This window comes from Panthera uncia (assembly GCF_023721935.1).
Source record: "Panthera uncia isolate 11264 chromosome B2 unlocalized genomic scaffold, Puncia_PCG_1.0 HiC_scaffold_24, whole genome shotgun sequence".
In the NCBI taxonomy this organism is placed as follows: Eukaryota; Metazoa; Chordata; class Mammalia; order Carnivora; family Felidae; genus Panthera; species Panthera uncia.
In genome coordinates this window covers 37,767,450-37,791,065 of record NW_026057580.1, presented here as the reverse complement: position 1 = coordinate 37,791,065, position 23,616 = coordinate 37,767,450, and the positions used below count along the sequence as shown (strand labels likewise).

At 39.4% G+C, this 23,616-nt stretch overlaps 1 protein-coding gene across 5 annotated transcripts in view; it reads left to right on the top strand.

Moving 5' to 3' along the window:
* FILIP1 (filamin A interacting protein 1) overlaps positions 1-23,616 on the top strand; it is a 189,324-nt gene that overhangs the window by 113,357 nt on the left and 52,351 nt on the right. For all 5 annotated transcript variants that reach the window (XM_049652889.1, XM_049652891.1, XM_049652890.1 and 2 more), the window contains exons 3-4: positions 6,230-6,403; positions 13,767-13,945. In XM_049652889.1, the coding sequence (XP_049508846.1) occupies positions 6,230-6,403; positions 13,767-13,945 (353 nt within the window). The remainder of the gene's footprint in view (positions 1-6,229; positions 6,404-13,766; positions 13,946-23,616) is intronic.

The window sequence follows — 23,616 nt, the reverse complement described above, 5'->3', positions numbered from 1 at the left end:
ATTTGCCCTAGGATGACCACCTTATCCCAATTTTCCTGGGACTGTCCTGATTTTCTAAAGTCTAGCTTTGTGGGGCCCTACTCCTCTGAGTATCTGGCAAACTGGGACAGCTAATTACCCTTATTTGCCCAGAACTGGCAAACACTTCCAATAGTTTCCAGAGAGTCTCCTGGTTTAAGCTACTGGTCTGAAATGACCATGATTTTTTGGTGAAGAAGGATCAGTGGAACTAATAACATAGCGAGAACATGAGAAACCTCTGGGGCAAGCAAGTCCCTAGGAATTAGATGACCCTGCCCAGAAGACTGAGCTAACACAGCAGATATGTTAAGTGGTTTTAGTGCTGAATTGGCCTAACCATCTTAAAGCAGTGGTTTTTAAGTGCAGCTGTGCTTTAAAATCACCTGGAGAGAGGGGCACTGGGTGGCTCAGTAGGTTGAGCTTCTGACTTTGGCTCAGGTCATGATCTTACCGTTCATGAGTTTGAGCCCCACATTGGGCTCACTGCTGTCAGCACAGAGTCCCCTTCAGATCCTCTGTCCACCTCTCTCTCTGCCCGCCTCTCTCTCTGCCCCTCTCCTGCTCACACTCTCTCTCTCAACAATAAATAAACATTAAAAAAAATAAAATCACTTGTAGAGATATTTTATTTTATTCCAGTGTAACTGATGTATAATGTTATATTCATTTCAAGTGTACAATACAGTGATTCAATCATTCTATACATTATTCAGTGCTTATGAAGATAAGTGTACTCTTAAATCCCCTTCACCTATTTTATCCATCCCACTACACACCTCCCCTCAGGTAGCCATCAGTTCTCTATACTTAAGAGTCTCTCTTTAGTTTATCTCTTTTTCCCTTTGTTCATTTTTTTTTTCTTACCTTCCACATATGAGTGAAATCATATGGTATTTTTCTTTCTCTGATTTATTTCACTTAGCATTATACTCTCTAGATCCTTCCATATTGCAAATGCCAAGATTTCATTCTTTTTTATGGCTGAATAATTTTCCATTGTGTGTGTGTGTGTGTGTGTGTGTGTGTGTGTGTGTGTATATATATATATATATGCCATTCTGGCTGGTGTGAGGTGATATCTCGTTGTGATTTTGATTTGTATTTCCCTGATGATAGATGATGTTGAGCGTCTTTTCATGTAACTATTGGCCATCTGGATGTTTTCTTTGGAGAAATGTCCGTTCATGTCTTCTGCCTATTTTTTAATTGGATTGTTTGTTTTTGGGGGGTGTTGAGTTGTATCAGTTCTTTGTATATTTTGGATACTAGCCCTTTATTGGATATATCATTTGCAAATATCTTCCCCCAGTAGGTTGCCTTTTAGTTTTATTGATTGTTTCCTTCACCATGCAGAAGCTTTTAATTTTGATGAAGTCCCAATAGTTTATATTTGGTTTTGTTTCCCTTGCTTCAAGAGACATATCTAGAAAGATGTTGTTATGGCCAATGTCAGAGAAATTCCTGCCTGTGCCATCCTAGGATTTTTATGGTTTCAGGTTTCAGGTTTAGATCTTTAATCCATTTTGGGTTGATTTTTGTATGTGGTATAAGAAAGTGGTCTATTCTCATTTTTTTGCATATGGCTGTCCAGTTTTCCCAACACCATTTTTTAAAAATACTGACTTTTTCCCATTGCATATTCTTGCCTTCTTTGTCATAGATTAATTGGCAATGTAAGTGTGGGTTTATTTCTGGATTCTCTACTCTGTTCCATTGATCTATGTGTCCATTTTTGTGCCAATACAATGCTGTTTTGATTACTACAGCTTTGTAGCCTATCTTGAAATCTGGGTTTGTGATACTTCCAGTTTTCTTCTTCCTTTTCAAGATTGCTTTAGCTATTCTAGGTCTTTCGTGGTTCCATACAAATTTTAGAATCATTTGTTCTAGTTCTGTGAAAAATGCTGTTGGTATTTTGATAGGGATTGCATTAAATCTGTAGATTGCTTTGGTAGTATGGACATTTTAACAACATTTGTTGTTCCAGTCCATGAGCATGGAATATCTTTCCATTGTTTGGGTCATCTTCAGTTTCTTTCATTGGTGTTTTATAGTTGTCAGAGTACAAGTCTTTCATTTCCTTGGTTAAGTTTATGCCTAAGTCTTTTTTTTTCGGTGCAATTATAAATGAGATTATTTTTTAATTTCTCTTTCTGCTACTTCATTATTAGTAAATAGAAATGCAACAGATTTCTCTATATTGATTTTGTCTCCTGTGACCTTACTGAATTCATTTATCCATTCTAGTAGTTTTTTTGTCAAGTCTTTAGAGTTTTCTATCTATAGTATCATGTTATCTACAAATAGTGAAAGTTTTACTTCTTCCTTACCAATTTAAATGCATTTTATTTCTTTTTCTTGTCTGATTGCTGTGGTAAAGACTTCCAGTACTATGTTGAATAAAAGAAGTGAAAGTGGACATCCTTGTCTTGTTCTGATCTTTGAAGAAAATTTCTCAGTTTTTCACCATTGAGTATGGTTTTAACTGTGGGTTTTACAGAGATATTTTAAATCACATACCCTGGGCTGCACCAATATACCTGTTGATTTGGAATTTGTTCCTTTTTAACACCTTTAACAAGATGAATGATCTTTCCGGCACACACACCTGACCATGTTACTGTCTTGCTGCTTAAAAATTCTAAGGCTTCTTGCTATTCCATGAGAGAATGCAAACTCTACCTGGTTTATAAGGCTTTTCATGAGTTGTCCATTATTTATCACTCTGGACTTAGGTTGATCCAGCCCATGCATCTACATCTGTTTGGCTTTTGCCTACAGTTTTTCCTTGGCCAAGAGCACTCTTACCCTAACTCCCCTATTTTCTGGGCTCAAGTACTCATTGTGAGTTTTTTGGGTCACTTCCTCTATGAAGACTTTTCCTTCGCTTATATCCAAGTCAAGTGTATTTTTAGATGAAATCCTTAGCCCCCTGTATCTCCTCCATTCTAAGGCTTATCATGTCAATGCTTTCAATTATTTGTTCATATCCTTCCAGACTTTAACCTCTGAGGATTATATTTCCAACTACTGAACACAATGCATTGCTCAAAGTAAATGTGCACAAATATTTATTGAATGAATGATTGGATTTAACCCTTTTTTTGAAATATGCCACCTGTTGTGTCTCCACCTGTCCTGTGTCTTATTCTGCGTCCACCCCACCCTCATATCCCCCTCTCCCAGAAAAACCCAGATACCCTCTGTTGACTTTATAAAATGAATCACACACACTTACCTGTTGGTAGAGTAGCTCTTTGCTGCCCCCACATGTTTTTAATCAGTTCCTTATGCAGCCAGTTGAGACAACTTCTTGCTCCATCTAGTACAGTTTCAGTTCTGCAGGGACATCTTTGTTCTTGGCTTCCATATACCTCCCTTAGCACAGAGAGGAACATGTAGGATGGAATAGAAGACTGTGTCCCCTCTATGTCTGTTTTTATACCCTAATCTCGTATTTATTCTCCTTCATCATCAGGACTAAATAAATTGAACAATTTTATGTAGTCTCTTCCTCCTCTTCCCCCCCCCCCTTTCTTTTTTCTCTTGTCTAGAGTCCTCTTCAAAGTTTTCTTCCCTCTGGGTCCTTTTACATATATTTGAATACAGTGGTCTATTTAGCACCACTGCAGCACCCTAAGAAGAATTTAACTACTTGCTTCTGATAAACCTTCTGTGTGAAAACAGTTAATGTTTAAGGACAGGAACTTTCTTACATTTTGAATTTTTATTCTTTTATACAAAAATTAAGAAGTTTCTCAAAATGGAGATATAAAGTGGTTTTATCCCCAAAATGTAGAATATTATTTACATAGATTAAATCATATTTAAAGTAGTTAAAAATTTATTGTGATTACATAGATATTTAATTAACCCATTGATTAAACAGACACTGCAATAATAATGATTGATTACTATATTAAACTACTTTAAGTAGCAGTAATTTAAAGGCAACATTTGTATTCCTTCCAGGATTATTATAGCAGTTAAAAAGCTTTTAGTAAGTTCATGATGAATAGTGTGGTTTTAAATATACAATTCACAGTGCTATATCACCATAACCTCTTTTTCTTTAGTAATTAGTGCCTAGGGTAATTAAACTAAGAATGAAATATGTGGTATATGTAGCATATCACAATTTTAAAAAAATGTTTATTTATTTTGATAGAGAGAGAGAGAGGCAGAGAGAGAGAGAGAGAGAGAGAGAGAGAGAAAGAGGGCCCATTGGTGGGGGAGGGGCAGAGAGAGAGGGAGACACAGAATCTGAAATAGGCTCCAGGCTCCAAGCTGTCAGCACAGAGCCCGACATGGGGCTTGAACCCATGAACCGTGAGTTCATGACCTGAGCTGAAGTCAGTTGCCCAACCAACTGAGCTACCCAGGAGCTCCAGCATATCACAATTAATACAACTCAAGCATAAGCACATTTTACAGAAAGAAGAAAAAGGTGTTTCATATCAGTTGGAACAAAAGAAACTGTTTTCTTCTAAGAGAATTAAGATTTGTTCCAGAAGACAGATACTAACAATATTTACATATTTTTAAACCACATAGCTTCAACTTTTGAACTGAAATAGCTACCTATTTACATTTCTAAAAACTCCTTATTTACATTATCTGCCTGAAAACCAATAACCAATGACAGACCTTATGCTCCTTCAGTCTGCCACCATCTATATGGAGTTATGCCTTGTATAAGAGTGCCTGGCAGAAGGGATAGATAGAGGTTGACATACAGCACTCTCTTTCCTTGCTAGATAAGCTGCACTCTGACTCAGGGCTGTATGTCCTGGAGTGAGTGGGCACTTTTTTCTAAACCGCACAGAGATCCTGTACAGGATACCCTGACTGCATCTATGCTTATGTCCTTTCACTCCGCACGGAAACACATTGCCTTTCCATTAAATTATTTTCTAACTTTAACTTTCTCGTGAATTCTGAACTACTAGTTTCTTCAAAATTAATATTTTCCATTTTTTTTGTGTGTTGAAATGAGCACATGTAAATGTGGCAAAGACAACTTGGGAAAAATCTGCAAATTCCAGTCTATTGACGTTTCTGTAATAAATTAGTCTTTAGCCATCTGGAATTAGATTAATTTGGAGACTATGAAAAGGCAGTAAAAGTGAGAAACCTCAAGAAAGACCAAACTTTATAATGGTCCTGTCCCAGGACTAACTAGTTAGCTCTGTTGTTTAGAATACTATGATAATGAGCCAGGTTATAATTTCAAACGCATAGTTAGTGTAACACAGGAGAAAACTCTATTCTATTGCCACAGGCTGAAACTCTTGCCAACCAGATTGTTCTTTGGTAGAAGTTGGCATGAAGTCAGGATACTTTATACCCATCACCATTACTGGAAAAACAAGTATATGACCAGATGGGAGTCCATTTAGCAAATGCCATCTCCATCATAACTAGAAAATTCATCACTATTAACCAGTAGAAAATATATCCAGAGGTATTTGCATTATGTAATGAGTTCCAGAGTAAATATGATATAAAACCTATAATCATCTGGTTTTCTCAAGAGCTTAACAAAGTGCTGAAGTTTTGCTGAGAAACCCAAAGAACAACCTTGACCCCACCAATCTGACTCATGTGATTGGCTGTCTGGATGTTAGAGGAGTTAAATGTCACCTTTGGTGTGAATATATTAAATTGAAAAGCTCAGCCCAGCATCAAGTGAATTCTGAACCATGTGTTTCTGCGCAAAATGAATCACCTGACGGGAAACAGGACATCACTAATAAAGGCTGTTTTTGTTAATTACACACAGAGTTATAACTAGAATGGGGAGAGCAGGGTGCTATTTCAAACCAGATTTGAATTCTTCATTGAGAGTATACATAGAAAACTAGAAAATTTCAAATTGTCCTTGACCTCATGTGCACTGAAATGGGATAAGTATCCCAGGTGCCCTTGATTCAAAAGCGCTCAGAATCTTTTCTACTTAGATAAAGCAATTTTTGTGTAGTTAATATTAGCACAAACCCTTTTTCTGCTTGTCTGCTTCCTAGCAACCTGAAGCAGAGTATCTGCTTGCCAATCTGCTTTTGATAAAAAATAAGAACAAAATACCCAGTGAATTTGCCAATAGCCCCGAAGAGATGGGGATGTGTTCAATAAGCTTTGTGTTGATTTTGTGAGTCTGGCATGTGATTTATGTTGTCGACTGTCTGACCTTGCTGCACTCTACCCACAGGCCAGGGAAGATGTGATCCATATGCTGAAGACGGAGAAAACCAAGCCTGAGGTTCTGGAGGCTCATTACGGGTCTGCAGAACCAGAGAAAGTGCTCCGAGTCCTGCACCGAGACGCCATCCTAGCCCAGGAGAAATCTATAGGAGAAGATGTCTATGAGAAACCAATTTCAGAGGTAAAAATACAACATCAACAAGTCCCCCTATAGAAGGGTACTTCAGAGTGATAGCTTCACATTCTTCCATTTTACAAGCTCTAACATTTTCTTTCAAAGGTGAAATTTTTATGACACACTAATATTGAAGTAAAGTGTAATTACATAACTCATGAATTACAGTGGATACATTTCGATGATAAGAATTTTGGAAGCATTTCCTTAAATATACTTAAAGCCTAAAATATATTTCTCATGTGATTATGCTAGTTACAGGCTCTTGCAGCCTGTTATTCTTTCATTGCTTTCAGAGGTGATGTGTGCAAAAATTTGAAGTGCTTCTCAGATTTGGCATAGAGTTGTGAAGATCATTATCAAACTGGTAAAAGAAAATTAAATTGATTCTTGATATTATGTTGATGGATATTTTATTATTGATATTTATAAAGGTACTGTGTTTTAGTATCTTATAGACTATCATAATTAAATGGTCTCATGTGAGTTGAGGCATACAATGGTTGAGGCAAAATCCCAATGGAATGCTTAGGGTAATTCTTTAAGATGAAAGGAAACCTAAGAAGGCTGTATTTAATCATTTTTATATAATATTGTGTTAGGAACTATTTACTATTGTTATTAATTTCCTATGATACTACATGTTAAAAGTATTCCCACATTGTAGTAGAAGTTAGAGGCTGAATTATGGAAATGGATGCTGGATCTAGCCATATTAACTCTTCAGAATTCATGTAAAAAATTCATAGATGTAAAATTAGTATCATAAATGAAAAAAAGAACACAGAAATTAAAAGTCTGAAGCAACTGATCATAATTTAACTTTTATCTTATGTCAAGTGTTTGTAGCAGCTCAGTTTGACAGATCTCAGATGCGATCTACTTACACAGTATTTACAACAGATTGATGGTCCCATAATTATCTAATTTCTGCAACAAGGATAAGCCAGAGCTCTTGTTTTCATCTTTGCCTAAAATATTAAGAGATGATTTATGATGGAATGCAGTCAACTGGCTGGATCCACTTTCATGTTTGAGAGCCATGGTTACTAGCTGCATATGGCTTTGGGTGGGTCACTTCAGCTCTCTAAGCTTATTACCTTATCTGTCAGGTGGGAGTAACAAGAGTGCATATCTCAGAGTTGTTGTGAGGATTACATGAAGCAATGCCTGTAAAACTTTTAACACAGTGTCTGGTACATACCAGGTACTCAACAAATACTAACCATTAACATTTGCTGGGATGATATTTGCTGGCATGATACTTGCTTACACCTTTAACTAGTTCCAAACTTGGAGGGGTTTGAGGAGGAAAGACATAATGAAGTCAAAATATTCATTAAATATTATTATGATAACCACCGGATTGGAGAACTCAGTTTGGATAAATTATATCATTTAGGTTTCCTAATCCTTTTCCCTCAAGTTAGAGCTTGGGATGACACCTCAAAGGAGAGATAGATCTGCAAATCTCATACACTTACCCAAAATCAATGCCTCTAATCCACTGAGTTATATGGAAAGTACACAAAGAGAAGAATTTCTGACCTACCTTCAGAAAGTAGGCCTAACCCAAGTGTTCCTATCTCATGGACAGAGTTGTGGAGAAGAACATACCCACCCTGTGGGTGGTCCTTTTAGAACTAAGTTGGGCATGGTTTTTGACTTCTTTCTCCCCTCAACTCACAGTTGGAAGAGTTTTCCTCCCTTAGAGAGGAGTAAGGAGGTAGAGAGAAGGACAGGAACTACTTTTCCCAACGCTGACAAAATGGTGAAGTCCTGCTTTGTAGGAGAAATAGAATGCTAGAAAGAGAAAAGATTTATCTTGTATCTACACATTTTGGGTCTCTTAACCTTTTGAACTTAACAATCAAGTTGTCATTATCAAGGAGCAGGAGTCCTTCTTCCAACTTCATGAGGCAAGGATACCAGTACAATCACTGTTCTGATAGCCTCCTAGGACTATGAGCAGATAGTCTAGCTCTTCTTAGAAGCTATCCTGCACCTCAAGCCAAAAACCCACTGCTCATTTTAATTTGCATACCAGATTAGGCCCAGCTAGGTTATTCAATGGAATTTATCAGAGGTTAAACAATGAACCCCATGTGGTGGATCCCTCTCATTTGCCAAATATCTGGGGAGAAATTAAGCAGCAGATATTAAATCCCCCTGAGCTTCTTTGTGAATTAAAGTCCAGGATATCAAAATTCATAATTCTTCAGCAAAATTCCAAAGAAATCAAGGTTTCAGTTTCTTTCCTTCCCAAATTCTTATTCTGCTTAGCTTGAGGGATCTTAATCTTATGCATTTTCAAAGTTTAATTAATATACCCTAAAGTCCCCCTATTCCCCTTTTATCAAAGTGTCCAAAGACTTATTAGGACACATGGAATTATCATAATACCAACCTCACACTCATAAATTTAAAAAATGCAAGAAAATCCTCAGTTCCATGGTCAATTTATCTCAAGCAAAATGACTCAGCATAATGCAGGCCCATGTTACTCTTAGCAAGACTGAAGTAGAGACTTAGGGGATGTCTAAGGGAAGAAAGATAGGCAGAGAAAATCTTTAATTACAACAGGATTCTGGTCAGCCTGGGGCAGTTGTCCACATCAGACAGAGCCTGTTACCATCAAAGGTTAGTAATAATAGAAACTAGGGGCGCCTGGGTGGCTCAGTTGGTTGGGTGACCGACTTCGGCTCCGGTCATGATCTCACAGTCTGTGAGTTTGAGCCCTGCGTCGGGCTCTGTGCTGACAGCTCAGAGCCTGGAGCCTATTTCAGATTCTGTGTCTCCCCCTCTCTCTATCCCTCCCCTGCTCACGCTCTGTGTCTCTCTGTCTCTCAATAATAAATAAACGTTAAAAAAATTTTTAAAAATAATAATAGAAGCGGTGAACCCTAGGTTGGGGGGAGGAATCTGTTTGCATGCACTATCCTTGCCTTCAGTGAGTGGCATTTAAAACATACCTGTCTTTTCAAAAGTTTAGGGATTTGCAGTGGTCACCTTCTCTGTACCTAGGTTTTGTTTTAGGTTCTCTATTTTTCTGCCTGCATGTTTAAAACCTCTTTAATTGTTTTCTTTTTTTCTTCAGTAAGAAGACTCAACTGAGTCTTTGTTTTGTTTTGGTTTTGTTTTTTAAATGTTTATTTATTTATTTTGGGAGAGAGGGAGAGAAACTGAGCAGAGGAAGGGCAGAGAAGGAAAGGAAGAGAGAATCCTAAGCAGGCTCCATGTTGTCAGTGCAGAGCCTGACGTGGGGCTCAAACTCACAAACTGTGAGATCATGACCTGAGCCAAAATCAAGAGTCAGATACTCTACCAGCCTAGCCACCCAGGGACCCTTGTTTTTGTTAACATTTTGACTAGTTTCTTCAAGTGGTCCCTTCTTTTTCTCACTGTTTTATGGATCTTATAGTGGTTTTTATTTGTTTGCTTCTTTTTCCTTATGCTTTCTGACCCAGACATTAGTTTTCCTAATATTACCTTCTGTGTTCTGTATTATGTGCTAGAAGTAAAATCAAGGAGTTATGAACCTTCCAAGAAGATACTTTAGTCAAGGCAAATCTTACCTACATTTATGTCCTTGAGTTGGATAATCCTCACTGAAGGATGAGTCTTTCCTCATTTCACTTCATCCCAAGTTTGGACTGTTTATGCTACTGTCCTACGTGAATACCCCTTTGTTTGTCTCATCTTTCCGCCAAACTCTACATCTTTATGTTTCTTGAGCATGTTCACTCAGGGCCCATCAATATTAGTGGGCACCTTGAAACTCACCAAATAATGCTTCAAATTTTCTACCTTGATCTTCTCAGAATTTAATTCTTAAATCAGTCTATATTTTATGTATCTACTTTGAAAAGCTGTGGCAGCCTTCAAGAGAATGGCTCCCAACTGATCTCATGAAGAACTGTCTGCAATTATTTTATAGCATGCTTCTTAAACATTTCCTGGATCCCAGTACCTTTTCTATGGGGGGAGTCACATTGCTCTGTTGTCTCTGCTCTCCTATCTGTACTTCCTCTGGACACTCATTCTTATCCAATAATGACTAAAATATCTCCCTTCTGTATAGCCCTATCTTTAAGAGCACTTAGATCCATTTCTCTTTTGTGTAAGTCCAGTTTGGCCTTTAAGACATCATGTTTCCTCTTTAGTAGATTTCTGTCTTCCTAAATCCCTTAATACTTCTCCACTTAGTATTATCTGCTGATAACAGGGCTAAAATCACTTCCTGAACCATGATTCTTTTGTCTAAAACGCGCTGAAATTTCTCTCCATCTCAAGTCCTCAAACTTCTCCATCAACTTGATTTAGTAGAATAAGACTTCCAGGTATACTCTCCCTAGTAAATTTTGGCCTTTGGTGTTATGATGATCTCATTCAATTTTCCTTCCACCTGTCCAAGTGGGAGCTATATTTCTAAAGTAATAGGTTCCCATTTCACTTTCACTGTTCATTAATAAAAGCAAGCATTCCTCTATGGTTGAGCCACAGTTTGGATCCTGAAAACCAAAAGTCATGGACATAGTATACATGATTAATGAATCTACAGAGCCATAGTTATGGGAGCTGGTCTTCCGAGCTTCTAGACAAGCCACATAGACCTGAGAGGTTAGCCCACCTCAGTTCTCTCCTGGGAGCTCTATGTAATTCCAAACAAAATGACAAGACACAGGTCTTGTACAGCTGATATTTTGCTACCTATGTTGGTTCTTACATCTGGAATTTAAAATTAAAAGCTAGATCCTCACACACTAATGATTTATTACTAAAGAGGAATTTGCTACCTTTACAGTTTAATGTCTGGGTCTGCAGTGAAAATCAATGCACACACCAGTGTCTCGGCATCCTTTCAATGCATTAAGAGACAAAAAGACTATCCTTGTGATTATGTAATCATTGCTGGGGTCAAGCTCTGCTACTGTAGGTTAGTGGAACATTGCCGACTGAGACCCCAGCAACTACTCCAGTTGGCTAGCCCCAGGATTGTAGCTGCTGAGAGCAACCAATCTCAAAGGCCCACATGGGCAGAACATATTAAAGCTAAGGCCTATCTTCTACCTAAGCTGCCTTAGAACACTTAATATCAAAATACGCTGTTTTTCTCCAGATGCCCTTACAATGTGTATCTTTCTGAATAGCTTAGCTATCCAATTAATAATGCCCCCATCTTCCCCTCAAGAGTTCCTTGAAGGCATTGAGGGATAACTGCAAAAGTTGGATAGATGAGTTGAAGCTTGTAATCGTATTGGTCTGAATAGATAAGTGAACAAACACCACTGGGCTTTCTATTACTTTACTCCTAGTCTTTGGAGAAACCACTCGAAGGAGATTTGGGGTCTTCAGAGCATGATGTACCATTTTATGGCAGGCAGAGTAAAAAAATAAGAAATAAAAAGGCTAAACTGCTTATGCCTAGTTTCCTATCCCAAATACAAGTTTCAAATAAGTCACCCCTCCTTCCTTAGGGAAGTGGGGGCGGGTATGAAGAAGCAGGCAGAAGTTGCTCTTCCAAATACTTTCAAAAGGAAGGAGAGTCCTATGATAAGTAGAAAGGATCAAAAAAGGGAAAGAGCTGCTCTTTCTACATTGATGATGATGATGATGATGATGATGATGGTATTTTAGAAATGCTTGACACATTCTATAATGTATGATGAAAATCACATTGTAGAAAGATAGGAGAGTTCCTAAGGGAGAATATTTTATAGTAGGGAGATATTCCAATGAAGGAACTCTCTCGTGTAAGATTACATAAATCTATCAGAACACACAAAAGTACCATTTGGTAATCCCTGATGATATCAAATGTATCATTTGATGGTATCAGCCACCAGTTAACCTGGGCTTCTCTACCAGTCTGTCTGATCCCCTGCTCTTTGGCAAAGGGGGGATGAAAATCTGATCGGAAACACTGAGGATTATCAGGACAGTATCTTTTATCTGGGGCCCCAGAAATGATCTATTCACAATGGAGATATCATGCAACTGTAGAGGGAAACTTAGATCTTCCGTATGACTAAGGGACAAACATGGAGAACCCAGGGAAAGAATTCAGATGCTGACACCCATGGAGTGACCCCATTAGGTTTTAGGGAGTAAATAGTGGATTGAGAATGGATTTTAAATATGTCTGTTTCAATGAAAACAGTGATTCTCAGCTTGGGGTGAATGGCAGTGGAAGTGTTTTGCCCTCCAAGAGACATTTGGCGATTTCTGAGGACAGGTTTGTCACAACTAGAGGCAGCTCTGCTGGCATCTGGGGGGTAGAGGCCAAAGATGCTGCTACACATTCTCCAATGCACAAAACAACCACGCAAAATAAAGAATTATTTGGCCCAAACTGTCAGTAGTGCTAAAGTTGAGAAACCCTGAACTGCAGTTTGAAGAGGAGAACAGGATAGGGAACTATCAATATTATAAAATTTGGCCCAACTTAACAAACATTTACTGAACACTTACTTTGTTCTAGGCACTGTGCTTGACACTAGGGACTAAAAACATAATCAAGGCACCCCTTAAAGATCTTTTAGCCTGGGGGTGCCTGGGTGGCTCAGTCAGTTAAGTGTCTGACTCTGGATCTTGGCTCAGGTCATGATCTCCCAGGGAGTTCATAAGATCCAGCCATAGGTCAGGCTCTGTGCTGATAGCTGGGAGCCTGCTTGAGATTCTGTCTCTCCCTCTCTCTACCCCTCTCCTGCTCGTGCATGTGCACGTGTTCTCTCTCTCTCAAAATAAATAAACAAACTTAAAAAACAATAAAAAAAAAGATAGCCTGGTCAGAGAAATAGGCACAAAAAGTCCTGTAATAATATTTGATAACATCTCCTTTAGTCTGAGGTATGTACTCTCTATAAGTTCTGAAATCCTCCCTCTATTTAGCATACTTGAAAAGAGCGGACTGTGGATCCTTCCTATACATTTCCTAGAAATGCAAGTAACTGCAAGTCTTAAAAACAGATTGTGATTATGGTAATTACTTCCCACAGGAGAAGTTTGGTATATGTACATGCTGAGCTCTTAATTTTTCTGAGATCAGGAGGGCCGTTATCCTCTTTCTAAGTATAGGGTTTTATGTCATCTCACTAAAATAGTGAAAGAGTTTGTTCTCTTGCAAGTTTAGGAACCATACATCTGTCCACAGAAAAAGGGCCAGAAGGCCAGAAGTTACCGCAGCCTTATTATGGCTAGTTTACAAAGCCAGTTGGCCTAGACAAAATGAGGGAATGGGGAAAATGGCAGAGAACACCAGACTCAATGTTCTCTCTTTCAGATAATAAATCAGTAGACTAATGTAATATTTTGAGTCATATGCAAATCAAATAAAATATTAAGCTCTTTCCCATGTTTGTTTACTCAGCTGGACAGACTTGAGGAAAAACAGAAAGAAACCTACCGGCGCATGCTAGAGCAGCTGCTGCTGGCAGAGAAGTGTCACAGGCGCACCGTGTACGAGTTAGAGAGCGAGAAGCACAAACACACTGACTACATGAACAAGAGCGACGACTTCACCAACCTGCTGGAGCAGGAGCGGGAGAGGTAATGAGCACCACACTGAGATGGCCCAGTCCTTTTGTAAGGGTTAAATTGTAGTGTAGGGCTAATGCTTAGCTTGAAAAATAACAGCTTTGTGTTGACATTGAAGGTTAAGAGATAACAGCCTTGCTTTACTCTTATAAATTACGCCTCATACTCTTGTAAATTAGGCTTCACCAATTAAGGAAGCAAAAGTTCAAAGAAAAGAGCATCAGAGGCAGGGTCAAGGAGATCCACTGGTTGCAACTTAGAGGCAGAAAGTCTAAAGTAAACACCTCATTAGGCAACTGTTTCTAACTCATCTGGAAATTGTTTCTTTGTTCTGTTCCCAGGTGATGATAAAACGATGTGATCGGTTATAAAAACTCTGTACCCCGGCTGTTCGGGGCCGCACTCTTATCAAGAGTGTTGGTCCCGATCGGTCGGCCTTGCCTCTCATTGTAATAAACTTTGTTGTGACTGTCACTGGTGCCCGTAGCATTCTGTTTCAGGAGTCATGTGGATGCAACACTTTCATCTCTGTCCCTCCTGCCTGGGGTCACATGCCAATCCAGTGACACCACAGACAGGTGCCTGGATTCTAACTCTAATTTCTGAGTGGTTGGTGACCTGAATGAGTCAGATTTTTATCTGGAATTGTTCATATGAATATGTTTGGGGGTGCACAGAGTGGGACACCAGATTCCTGCTAGCATGGTGAGAGCCATAAAAGCATAAAGCTGGAAACAAACTCCGGGGAGCTTATATCTGATCAGTGAAGCCACCTACATCTGAAAAGCTCTCTCCCGATTTCCTTCTATGGGAAATAATCTACTTTTTTTTTCCTTTGAGGTTGAAACCCACTTAGTCAGGAAGACAAATTATGAAGCTTAACCATTTAAAATTGAATCCTGTTCATTCTTTTTTTTTTTTTTTTAATTTTTTTTTCAACATTTTTTATTTATTTTTGGGACAGAGACAGAGCATGAACGGGGGAGGGGCAGAGAGAGAGGGAGACACAGAATCGGAAACAGGCTCCAGGCTCCGAGCCATCAGCCCAGAGCCTGACGTGGGGCTCGAACTCACGGACCGCGAGATCGTGACCTGGCTGAAGTCGGACGCTTAACCGACTGCGCCACCCAGGCGCCCCGAATCCTGTTCATTCTTAATACCACTATAGAAAGTCTTAATATTTGGTTGTGTATAAAGTACTTAACAACTAGAGCTACCTGCTTTCTAAGGGTTGCATAACTCTTAAAACACGGTGTAAAAAAAGGAGCCAAACCAAAACAAAACAAAACAAAAACTCTGCATGTGGAGCATGGATATCTGTCCTGGCAGGTAGTTTTCTCAGACCAGGGATCACCACGTTTGATGTAGAGACTCCAAACTGAAAAGCTTTGTAATTAACTTTTCTATACTCTCCAGTTTTTTCAGCATCTTCTCTTTAGTTTATTCTCTTTTTCTTTCCTCAGCTGAATGGTTATGTCTGTGAATTCCACAATCTTTGAAACCAGTGACATCCAAGCCTGATGCTTGGAGTTACTGAGCGTGTCTGCTTCTGTATTTAGGACTTGCAAATTAAGAGCCACTTGGGAACAGCTTTACTAATCCCAGCTTTATTATATACTTAGTTACAAGAAAGAGACCTGGTTTTCCTAGATTAGTTTGCTTATAAGAAAAAGCTGTCACAAGAAGAGTAAATAAAAGCATGAAACAAGTTTTTGTTAAATTTTTAAAAATTATTGGTAAGTTTTACTTATTATTGGACTTGGCACATCCCTTGGGGAAGGAGAAATGGTAAAGAGAACAATGGCTGGAGTGTTGCATACCAATACTCTCAGTTTACGGCTTAAGCCTGTCTTCTGCTCCTGGAAGCTAAGGTTTATCAGCTTTGTATTTGAACAAACAGATGGTCTAATGTGACTTTGTTTTGGACAACCACACAGTGAGAATAAACTCCACCTCCTCAGTCTCTGCGAACTTCCCAACCTCAAGCACAGATCTTGCAAACAGGGTTCTAAGGGCAGTGTAAATTGTGAATCTCTACAACAGCCATCTGGTTAGATGTTCTGTGTTGGAATGTGGTCAGGTAAAGGAGTAGCAATTTGTTTGATAGTGACTTCTTAAAAGATCTGAAATCAAATAATTTTAAAGAACACCTGTGTGAATGAATTGTTTTCTGCTCACATTGTAAATTATGTGGTTTAGAACCAGACCTGTCTTTTCTACAATTTCCCACGTAAGCTAACTGCCTGAAGTCGCACCATTTCACTTACAGAGTTGGTTTAAATGAAGCGCGTGGATGGAAAGACTGTACTTACCTGGACTGTGTCTTTCTCTTTCTTTTTGTCTTCCTAATTTTTGTGTTTTGTGAGAGTAATTCAAATAATAACCCACAGCGAAGAGCTTTATAGTTCACAAAGTACTTTTGTATTTATTATACAATAAGCCTATCCCAGATGTGTTTATTTACAAACTTCTTGTTCATCAACTCTAGAGGAACAATTCCAATGCTCTGTACCCTTTTGGAGTTGTTTGATTTTACTAAAACAACCACAGCAAACATTTCTCCTGAGCAAAGTGCTGGGTAGAAGGTTTTAAAAATCAAAGTAAAAATTAAAAAAAAATACCTTAAGATGCTTTCAATACTTTGATCAGCGTTGCTGGGATATGTCCTCAAACTTCACTAACAGACCTTTGATGCTCACTTAACATATCAAACCTCCTTAACGTTTTGAAATAGTTATTGTTGACTTAACGGGTTATACTTTAGAGCTTTATATTTTCCACTGTCAGTGTTTTTTCCCCAGATCAATCCCCTGACTGACCAGCAATGCACGCCCCTCCAGACACACGTTATGCTAAATTAAACATCCCCACTAGGACCCTGATAACTTAAGTTGGCATCCCTGAATGTCTTTGCAATCTGAGGAGTCCACCGTGACTGGCTTGCCGAGTTCCCGGGGCAGTGAAGCCTATAGGATTTTCTCAAAGGTCAGGCCCGGGATTCCTGCTGCCCTTTGGAAACTGCTCTGCTAAATCTGCTTTGGGTTAAATCCTCTTTTTGAAGTCAGCGGTCATAATTAGATCTACTGATGGGGGCTGGCAGTTTGCTGACCCCATGGCTTTCTTTCCCCTGGCCAAGTAGCCTGGGAGCCCCTCCCCGCCAGGTGCCGGGACCGCGGGCGAGGCGCCCTGTCCCTCTGACCTCGGCCGGGGTTTGGGGAGCTCCTAGCGGCCGCAGCACCTGCAGGGGAAGCTGGGCGGCAGCTAATAAAGAACCGGCATTGCTAAGCACAAGTGGGAGTCCTCCTGTAGAACGTCCCAACTCCTTTGTTTCCTTCTTTGTTTTGCATTCCCTTCCCCCTCTCCGGAAAAGTCCCTTTTGTCGGGGGCGGGGGTGGGGGGGGGGAGCCAAGAACTTTACTTCGGAATCATTTCCCTTTGTTTCTACCGTGAGCAAGAAAAAAGGAAGGAAGAAAGTGAGATAAGCCTAAGTGGTTTGCCCCTATAATCTCATCCAGCTTCTCCCACTGAGTGTGCAACTCTGCAGGTGGTCTCCGCCCCAGACAGGTTTTCCTTTGGTGGGTGGGAGTGATGAGAGCAGATGGGAGGAAGCTAGGGGCTTCCCCCGCCATCTAGCCCCCTACCTGGGGTAGCATTTAGGCTTGGTTCTCTGTAATTATCCTGCTAGAGTTTTTCATTTCCTGAGGGAGAATGGTTAAAGATAGCAAAAAGGAGCCAGGTCTACGGGATCAGTAGCAAGTGTTGAGAAGCAATCCAAACTCAGACTTTGGATGAGACCAGGAATCCCAGGCTCTGAGCACTGCAAAGGACTTATGAGATCAGCCCTTTTGAGTCCTGCATTCTATGGATGGAGAAATTGAGTCCCAGAAAAATTATGCAGCTCAACTCAGATCACAGTGTATAGTGGTATAGCACTTTTGTGCAAATGAGTCCCTTGTGCAAAATGGCTTGTTTTTTGTGTTCTCTCTATGTGTGTGGGCTCCCCACCTCCATGCTCTCATGGCCAAACTATGACATAAACTCTTACAAGGCAGAATGATGGTTATTGGGAGGATATAAACAGAGACATTCAGACCAGTGGTTTCTAGACTGTCAAGATAGGAGAAACTTTGAGACAGCGTCTGTTGGAAGGAGCAGCCGGGGGACTTGTTTGGAGTTGGGTTTGAATAGCATACACAGGCCTCTACTTTGGTTGGATTCTGTTTGGGGTCGTTATGATGGGAGGCTGATGATGGTTATCAGGAGGCTAAATAAAGACCCCCCCACCCCCAAGCCACGACCTTGTAATTGCCAGTGACCTAGACCCTTAAGTGTAAAAATAATAGAAACAGAAATTATTTTTAACATTTCAGGAGTTATTAAATTCATCTTATATAAAAATTCCACAAATTAAGAACGTAAAATGGGCAACATCTTGTTCTGGGCTTCCTTCATTTTAAATCTGCAGACTGTGATCATAATTTATTACCATCATTTACTGCATATTTATTTTTACAAATAGTCATATTCCCAAATTAAAAGGATGAAATAGCATGAAAAAATGCATTGCTTAACTAGCATTGTTAATAATAAAGAGGAGAATATCCTTCATTGAATTAGTTAAGATTGGGTAAAGAAAACTCCCTTTCTAAATGCTATATTGTTTGGTCCATATTTTAAGTCAACTTGACCTTTAAAGGCTTAATTCTGAGCACATGAGATCACCTTCAGAGTTTATACTTTACTCCCTGTCTGAACTGCAAGACTTGTGATTTTAATCTTAAGCTTCACTAGAACTGCTTCAAGAATGTCAAAATAGAGAGAACACAGTTACATCAAAAAGTGGTCTGAAACTTAAATATTTGAGGTGTGTGTGTGTGTGTGTGTGTGAATGATGTGGGGGAGTGCTGTCTAAATCTATAACTGTAATTGTAGATTTTAAAACTTTTGGATTCTATAGGCTCAGCTGTGACTACATAAATAATTACATCATCATATAATATTGCAGCAAGCCTTCCAAGTATAAGTTCATTTTTTTTTTTTTAGTACAAATCAGCATCTCAAGAGAAATCTCTTAACTTATGAAGCAGAGAATGCAGGAGTGGGGGCTTGAATGGAAGGGAAGCTTTCAAGCCCCGTTTTGTCAACGTGAAGGGGAATGGGCTTTGCCTGGTGACTTGTGGGCCAGGCTGCACTAATACACTTGCCTAAGATGGGAAATGACCAATCAGAGCAAGCTTTTGGAAAGTTTCTGTTGGCCTGGAATCCTGGGAAATATTATCTGTCATCTTTATAGAAAAAGATTCACACTTGATTCCTTGGCATAATATCCATTAAGATTTTTTAGATTTAGATGTCTTATCCCTAAAATATGGTAATAAAACTGATTTTACTCACTGGTAGCTTGGCGAGTCATAATAAAGCACTTTGTAAGAAAAGATGGTAATGATGTATAAAAAGATCAAGTCTTATCAAGCAGAAAGTAATCAATAGATGGAATATATTAGCAAAAAATAACTGAGCCCTCTTCTCTGTGCTTAGCACTTTGCTAGAGGCCACTCAATAGCAGAGTTAGTTTTTATTAACTTCCCCAGTATGCTGGACACATATACATCCTGCTTAATACTTACAAAACTATGTGATGCATAATTACTGTCCCTATTTGGTACGTGGGTAAGCAGACAGCTTAAGCTCCTTAGATTCCTTAGGTTACTACCAATACTTAATTGGAAGAATTAATGTTTGAACTTAGTTTACAGTAAAAAATAATAATCTTTTCTACTTTCAAGTTCTTACCTTTCGATTAAAGTGAATGCTTCACTTCCCCATTTCCCCAATGCGTGGAGGAAGAAAAGATGATTCGGAAAGTTTGCCAGTGACTTTGTGGACTGCACATCCATTCTAATGTTGCAGATTCAGAATCTGAGTAACAGATCTTAACTTGGTCACGAGATATGCCACCAACTATCAGTATCCTACCGGCCAAGACAATTGCTGGGAATAAACAGTTTTTAAGAAAGGAGAGGAATTAGAATTTAGAGATTCCATCACAGAAGGAATATGTTTTACAGTTGATTTCCTGAAAGAGTGCCAGGATCAAACTCCTCCTTCTAGTTCCTCTTACCCTGGCAATATGCAAGTCCCACTTGCTACTGGAAAATGTGACTGAAATGAAAGAGGCGAGGTGAGGTAGTGTGACTCCTAGCTCACAGCTGGGTATTTGTATTGGAGGACGGGATAAGTCAGGATGATATAAAGGAAGCGTTGTTGCATCTTAAAGGGACCACAAAATTGGTGACTCAGACAGTTTCCTAGGGTTGGAAGTTTGGAGTTAGAAGAAGTTAATCCTCTTAATAGACCCAGGGTATTAACATATCTACTTTCAGCCCTGTAGAAGTAGGGGCATGCGACTCATTCTGAAGTAGGCGCTCCCTGGATTAAATATGACTGGGCCCATTAAAAATGCCCCTGTAGTTCATTTCATCAGATCCCACTATACATAAATGCTGGGTCTTAGGTGGATATGATCCTCCCAAACCTCATAGCACCCTCATTCTCAAGGTCACTAAGTTAGCAGCCTCTGATCTAAGACTCTTCAGAGTCTTAGTATTATAACTAACAGACATGCCTAGGAAAACAGGTTTTCTGATCAACAAAATTTTCTGATTAATCAAAGGTTATAATATAAATTAACTTACTTTTACTGTTACGGAAAATATGTCTCAAATGCATTTTAATTTCCTGTAAAATTTTTAAGTATAGTACAAAATCATATTTGATGCCTCAGGATCTTGTAGTGCTGCTATGTGGGTGGCTTTACAACCTTAGAGCCTATTACATTATATTCAAATCTGAATGTTAATTCCTGTTGCATTTTACTGTAGATAAGGATGGTGAAGATATTTTCCAGATCTTAAGGCTTAACCTGGCTAGCTGAGAGTTTTAGTTAATTAGATTCAATGTATTTGGACTTTTACAACAATAAGAACAGAACTTGAACCAAGAAAGACTCTAACATTATACAAAGGGGTGGGGTAATAATCAAAGAGAACTGGCCACTGAAAAGGAAATGCATTGAAAGGGAGAGCCTGAGAGACAATACACAAGAATCACACTTTACTGTTTCAAGATTTTGAACACATAAGAATGCCTCAGTCCTGGTATTTGATATCCCTTATTCTGGAAAAATCCTAGGAGAAGTAAGAATGAAGGACAGTATTTAGAATTTAAATATGAGAGGTAAAGAATGAGAACCCAGTAATGGGAGGTGATCAGGTTGTCAGAGTCTCTCTAGATCTGAACTGATCGTTGGGTTGCTCTCTTTCAGAAAGTTTTCAGGAAATTGCCAGACAGTTCCTGAAACTCTGAGCACCTGATTCACAGAAGAGGCCTCTTCTGAGAGAAATCGAGGCAACTCCTTTCACATAACTGTCATTCTTTCTTTTCTGACCAGAGGTCAACTGTCCTGGACAGAGGTCACAAAGGTCTCAATCGCAAACACCTGCAGTGCTAGGCAGTCATCAAAAAAAAAAGCAGATCCTTTAGCACACATTGCATGAGTGGTGGACCACTGGGCTGGAGATAGCAAACTGTGACACCAGGGAAAGTCCATTCAATTCAGCTCAGGCTGACTGACTCAGATTCAGGTTGTGATTCAGTTGCCACATTGTTGCCAGTTCTGAATTTTAGGGAAAAGACAGAAATCTGATTTTAGTAAAATCTTCTGGTTTTTCAATGTTGGCTCAAATTTATAACACAATGTGCAGTGAGCAAAATTCATCTGTTGGCTATGTATTCTGGAATGCAGCTAGTTTGCAACATTTGATAACCTAGACATCAGGGAGGCTGAGGCCTATGAAGTAGCCTGGCAGGAGAACACTGCCAAATAGTGAGCTCTGTTTGATGGGGACTGACTAACCCACTGAGACGCTTTCTCGGGGCATATGAAACAGAAAGACATAAAGACCACAGAAACCAAGAAAAACCCAGCAGAGACAGAGAAATTCTAAGAGTGAAGAAGAGCCCACATCACAGGACTGGGGTTGCAGTGGACTCCTGCTTTTGAGAGCATGACAAGCATTAGATCATATTCATTGCTGCCGGGTTACTAGAACTGTAGGTATATGACACAAAATGATGCATAATATTCCAGTTCTCTCCAGGCCTGATCAGCTGTGGAGACAGTTTTCTGCTTTAATTTACTATGAGGTATTCTCACTAATAACTCCATCATCTTAGGTAGTCTGGGTGAGCCTGTCCCTTACAACCTCAAAGACTAAGTAATTCAATTATAATATTGTTATAGCTTTGACATTTTCACCTGCCTATACTCCATTATAAAAATTTACTAGAGTATGATAATAATTAGATTTTCTAACCTAATATTTTCTATTATCCTGTGTCCTGTCCTTAGTTGAACAGCCAGCCAAGAGCAACCACTGCCTCAAGGAAAAGTTGCCACTGCTGAAAGCGAGAAGAGAACTCAATATCTTGTCTTTGGATTTCAGAAGCAAAGATCTAGGCATAGCCTTAGAAAGAATATGTAATCAAGTGGATCCAGTTTTTATCACACCTCTTCTTTTCTGTTAGATAAGATGCTTGGGGAAGCGAGAAAGCAAGAACAATCTATGTTGTTTGTGGGAGGAGGTAGTGCAAAAGAAGAGGCTCTGTTCTGAGCTTTTTTGGGGGGAGTAGAGGGTGGAGGAAGGGAAGGTGAGAGTAATATAAACCACAGATAGATGTGGTGTGGAGAATTTGAGAGTAAAGAGGTTACTAGGTTGAGTCCAAGGGTGTCTTAGGTTGCCTGACTGTCATAACTAATAGACTAGGTGGCTTAAACAACATGCATCTATTTTCTCACAGTTCTGGAGGCTGGAAGTTTGAGATCAGGGTGCCAGCACGGTTGGGTTCTCATAAGGCCTAACTTCCCGGCTTATAGATGGCCACCTTCCCTCTGCATGCTCACATGGCCTTTCCTCTGTGCACGTATACGGAAAGAGAGAGATCTTCTTATAAGGCCTCTTCTTATAAAAGCCTCCAATCCTTTTGGATTAGAACCTTACCCTTATGACTTATTAACCTTTATTACCTCTCAAAAGCTGCATCTCCAAATATAGTCACATTGGGGGGTAGGACTTCAATATATGAATTCTGGGAGACATAATTCAGTTCATTGCAAAAAGCATGGCAAAACTTGTGGCTCCCCTTCTACTAAATAATTCAGGAGAAATAGGGTAAAAATTGGTGTCTGATATGTAACCCTAAAAGGAATGTAGATTTTCCCATGTCCCTGAAAGGCCATGTGAATAGCTGAAGCCATGGCTGGCCATGAGGATAGAACTGTGACTCGTTTATATCAGCAATCTGAGCAGATTGACACCTGTGACAAGAGACAACAATATGCATCTCAGAGAATGCCAGGTGGAAGAAGGCTGACTAGATGACCTCTTACCCACCTTCCTGATGGTCAAGGGACTTAATCTTAACTCCAGAAACGGGGTCCTGAAGCCCTAGAATTAACTCAGGAGACCCTGACTTGAATGAGGAATCTTTAAATTTATTAAGGGAAACCAGACTCAACTGAGCTTACCCAGAATGGACTAAGATAAAGTATAATGGGAACCCATATTGAAAATTATAAGAGATCTGGAAAAATGAAGGTAATTGTGTTTCTTGCACGTATAAGC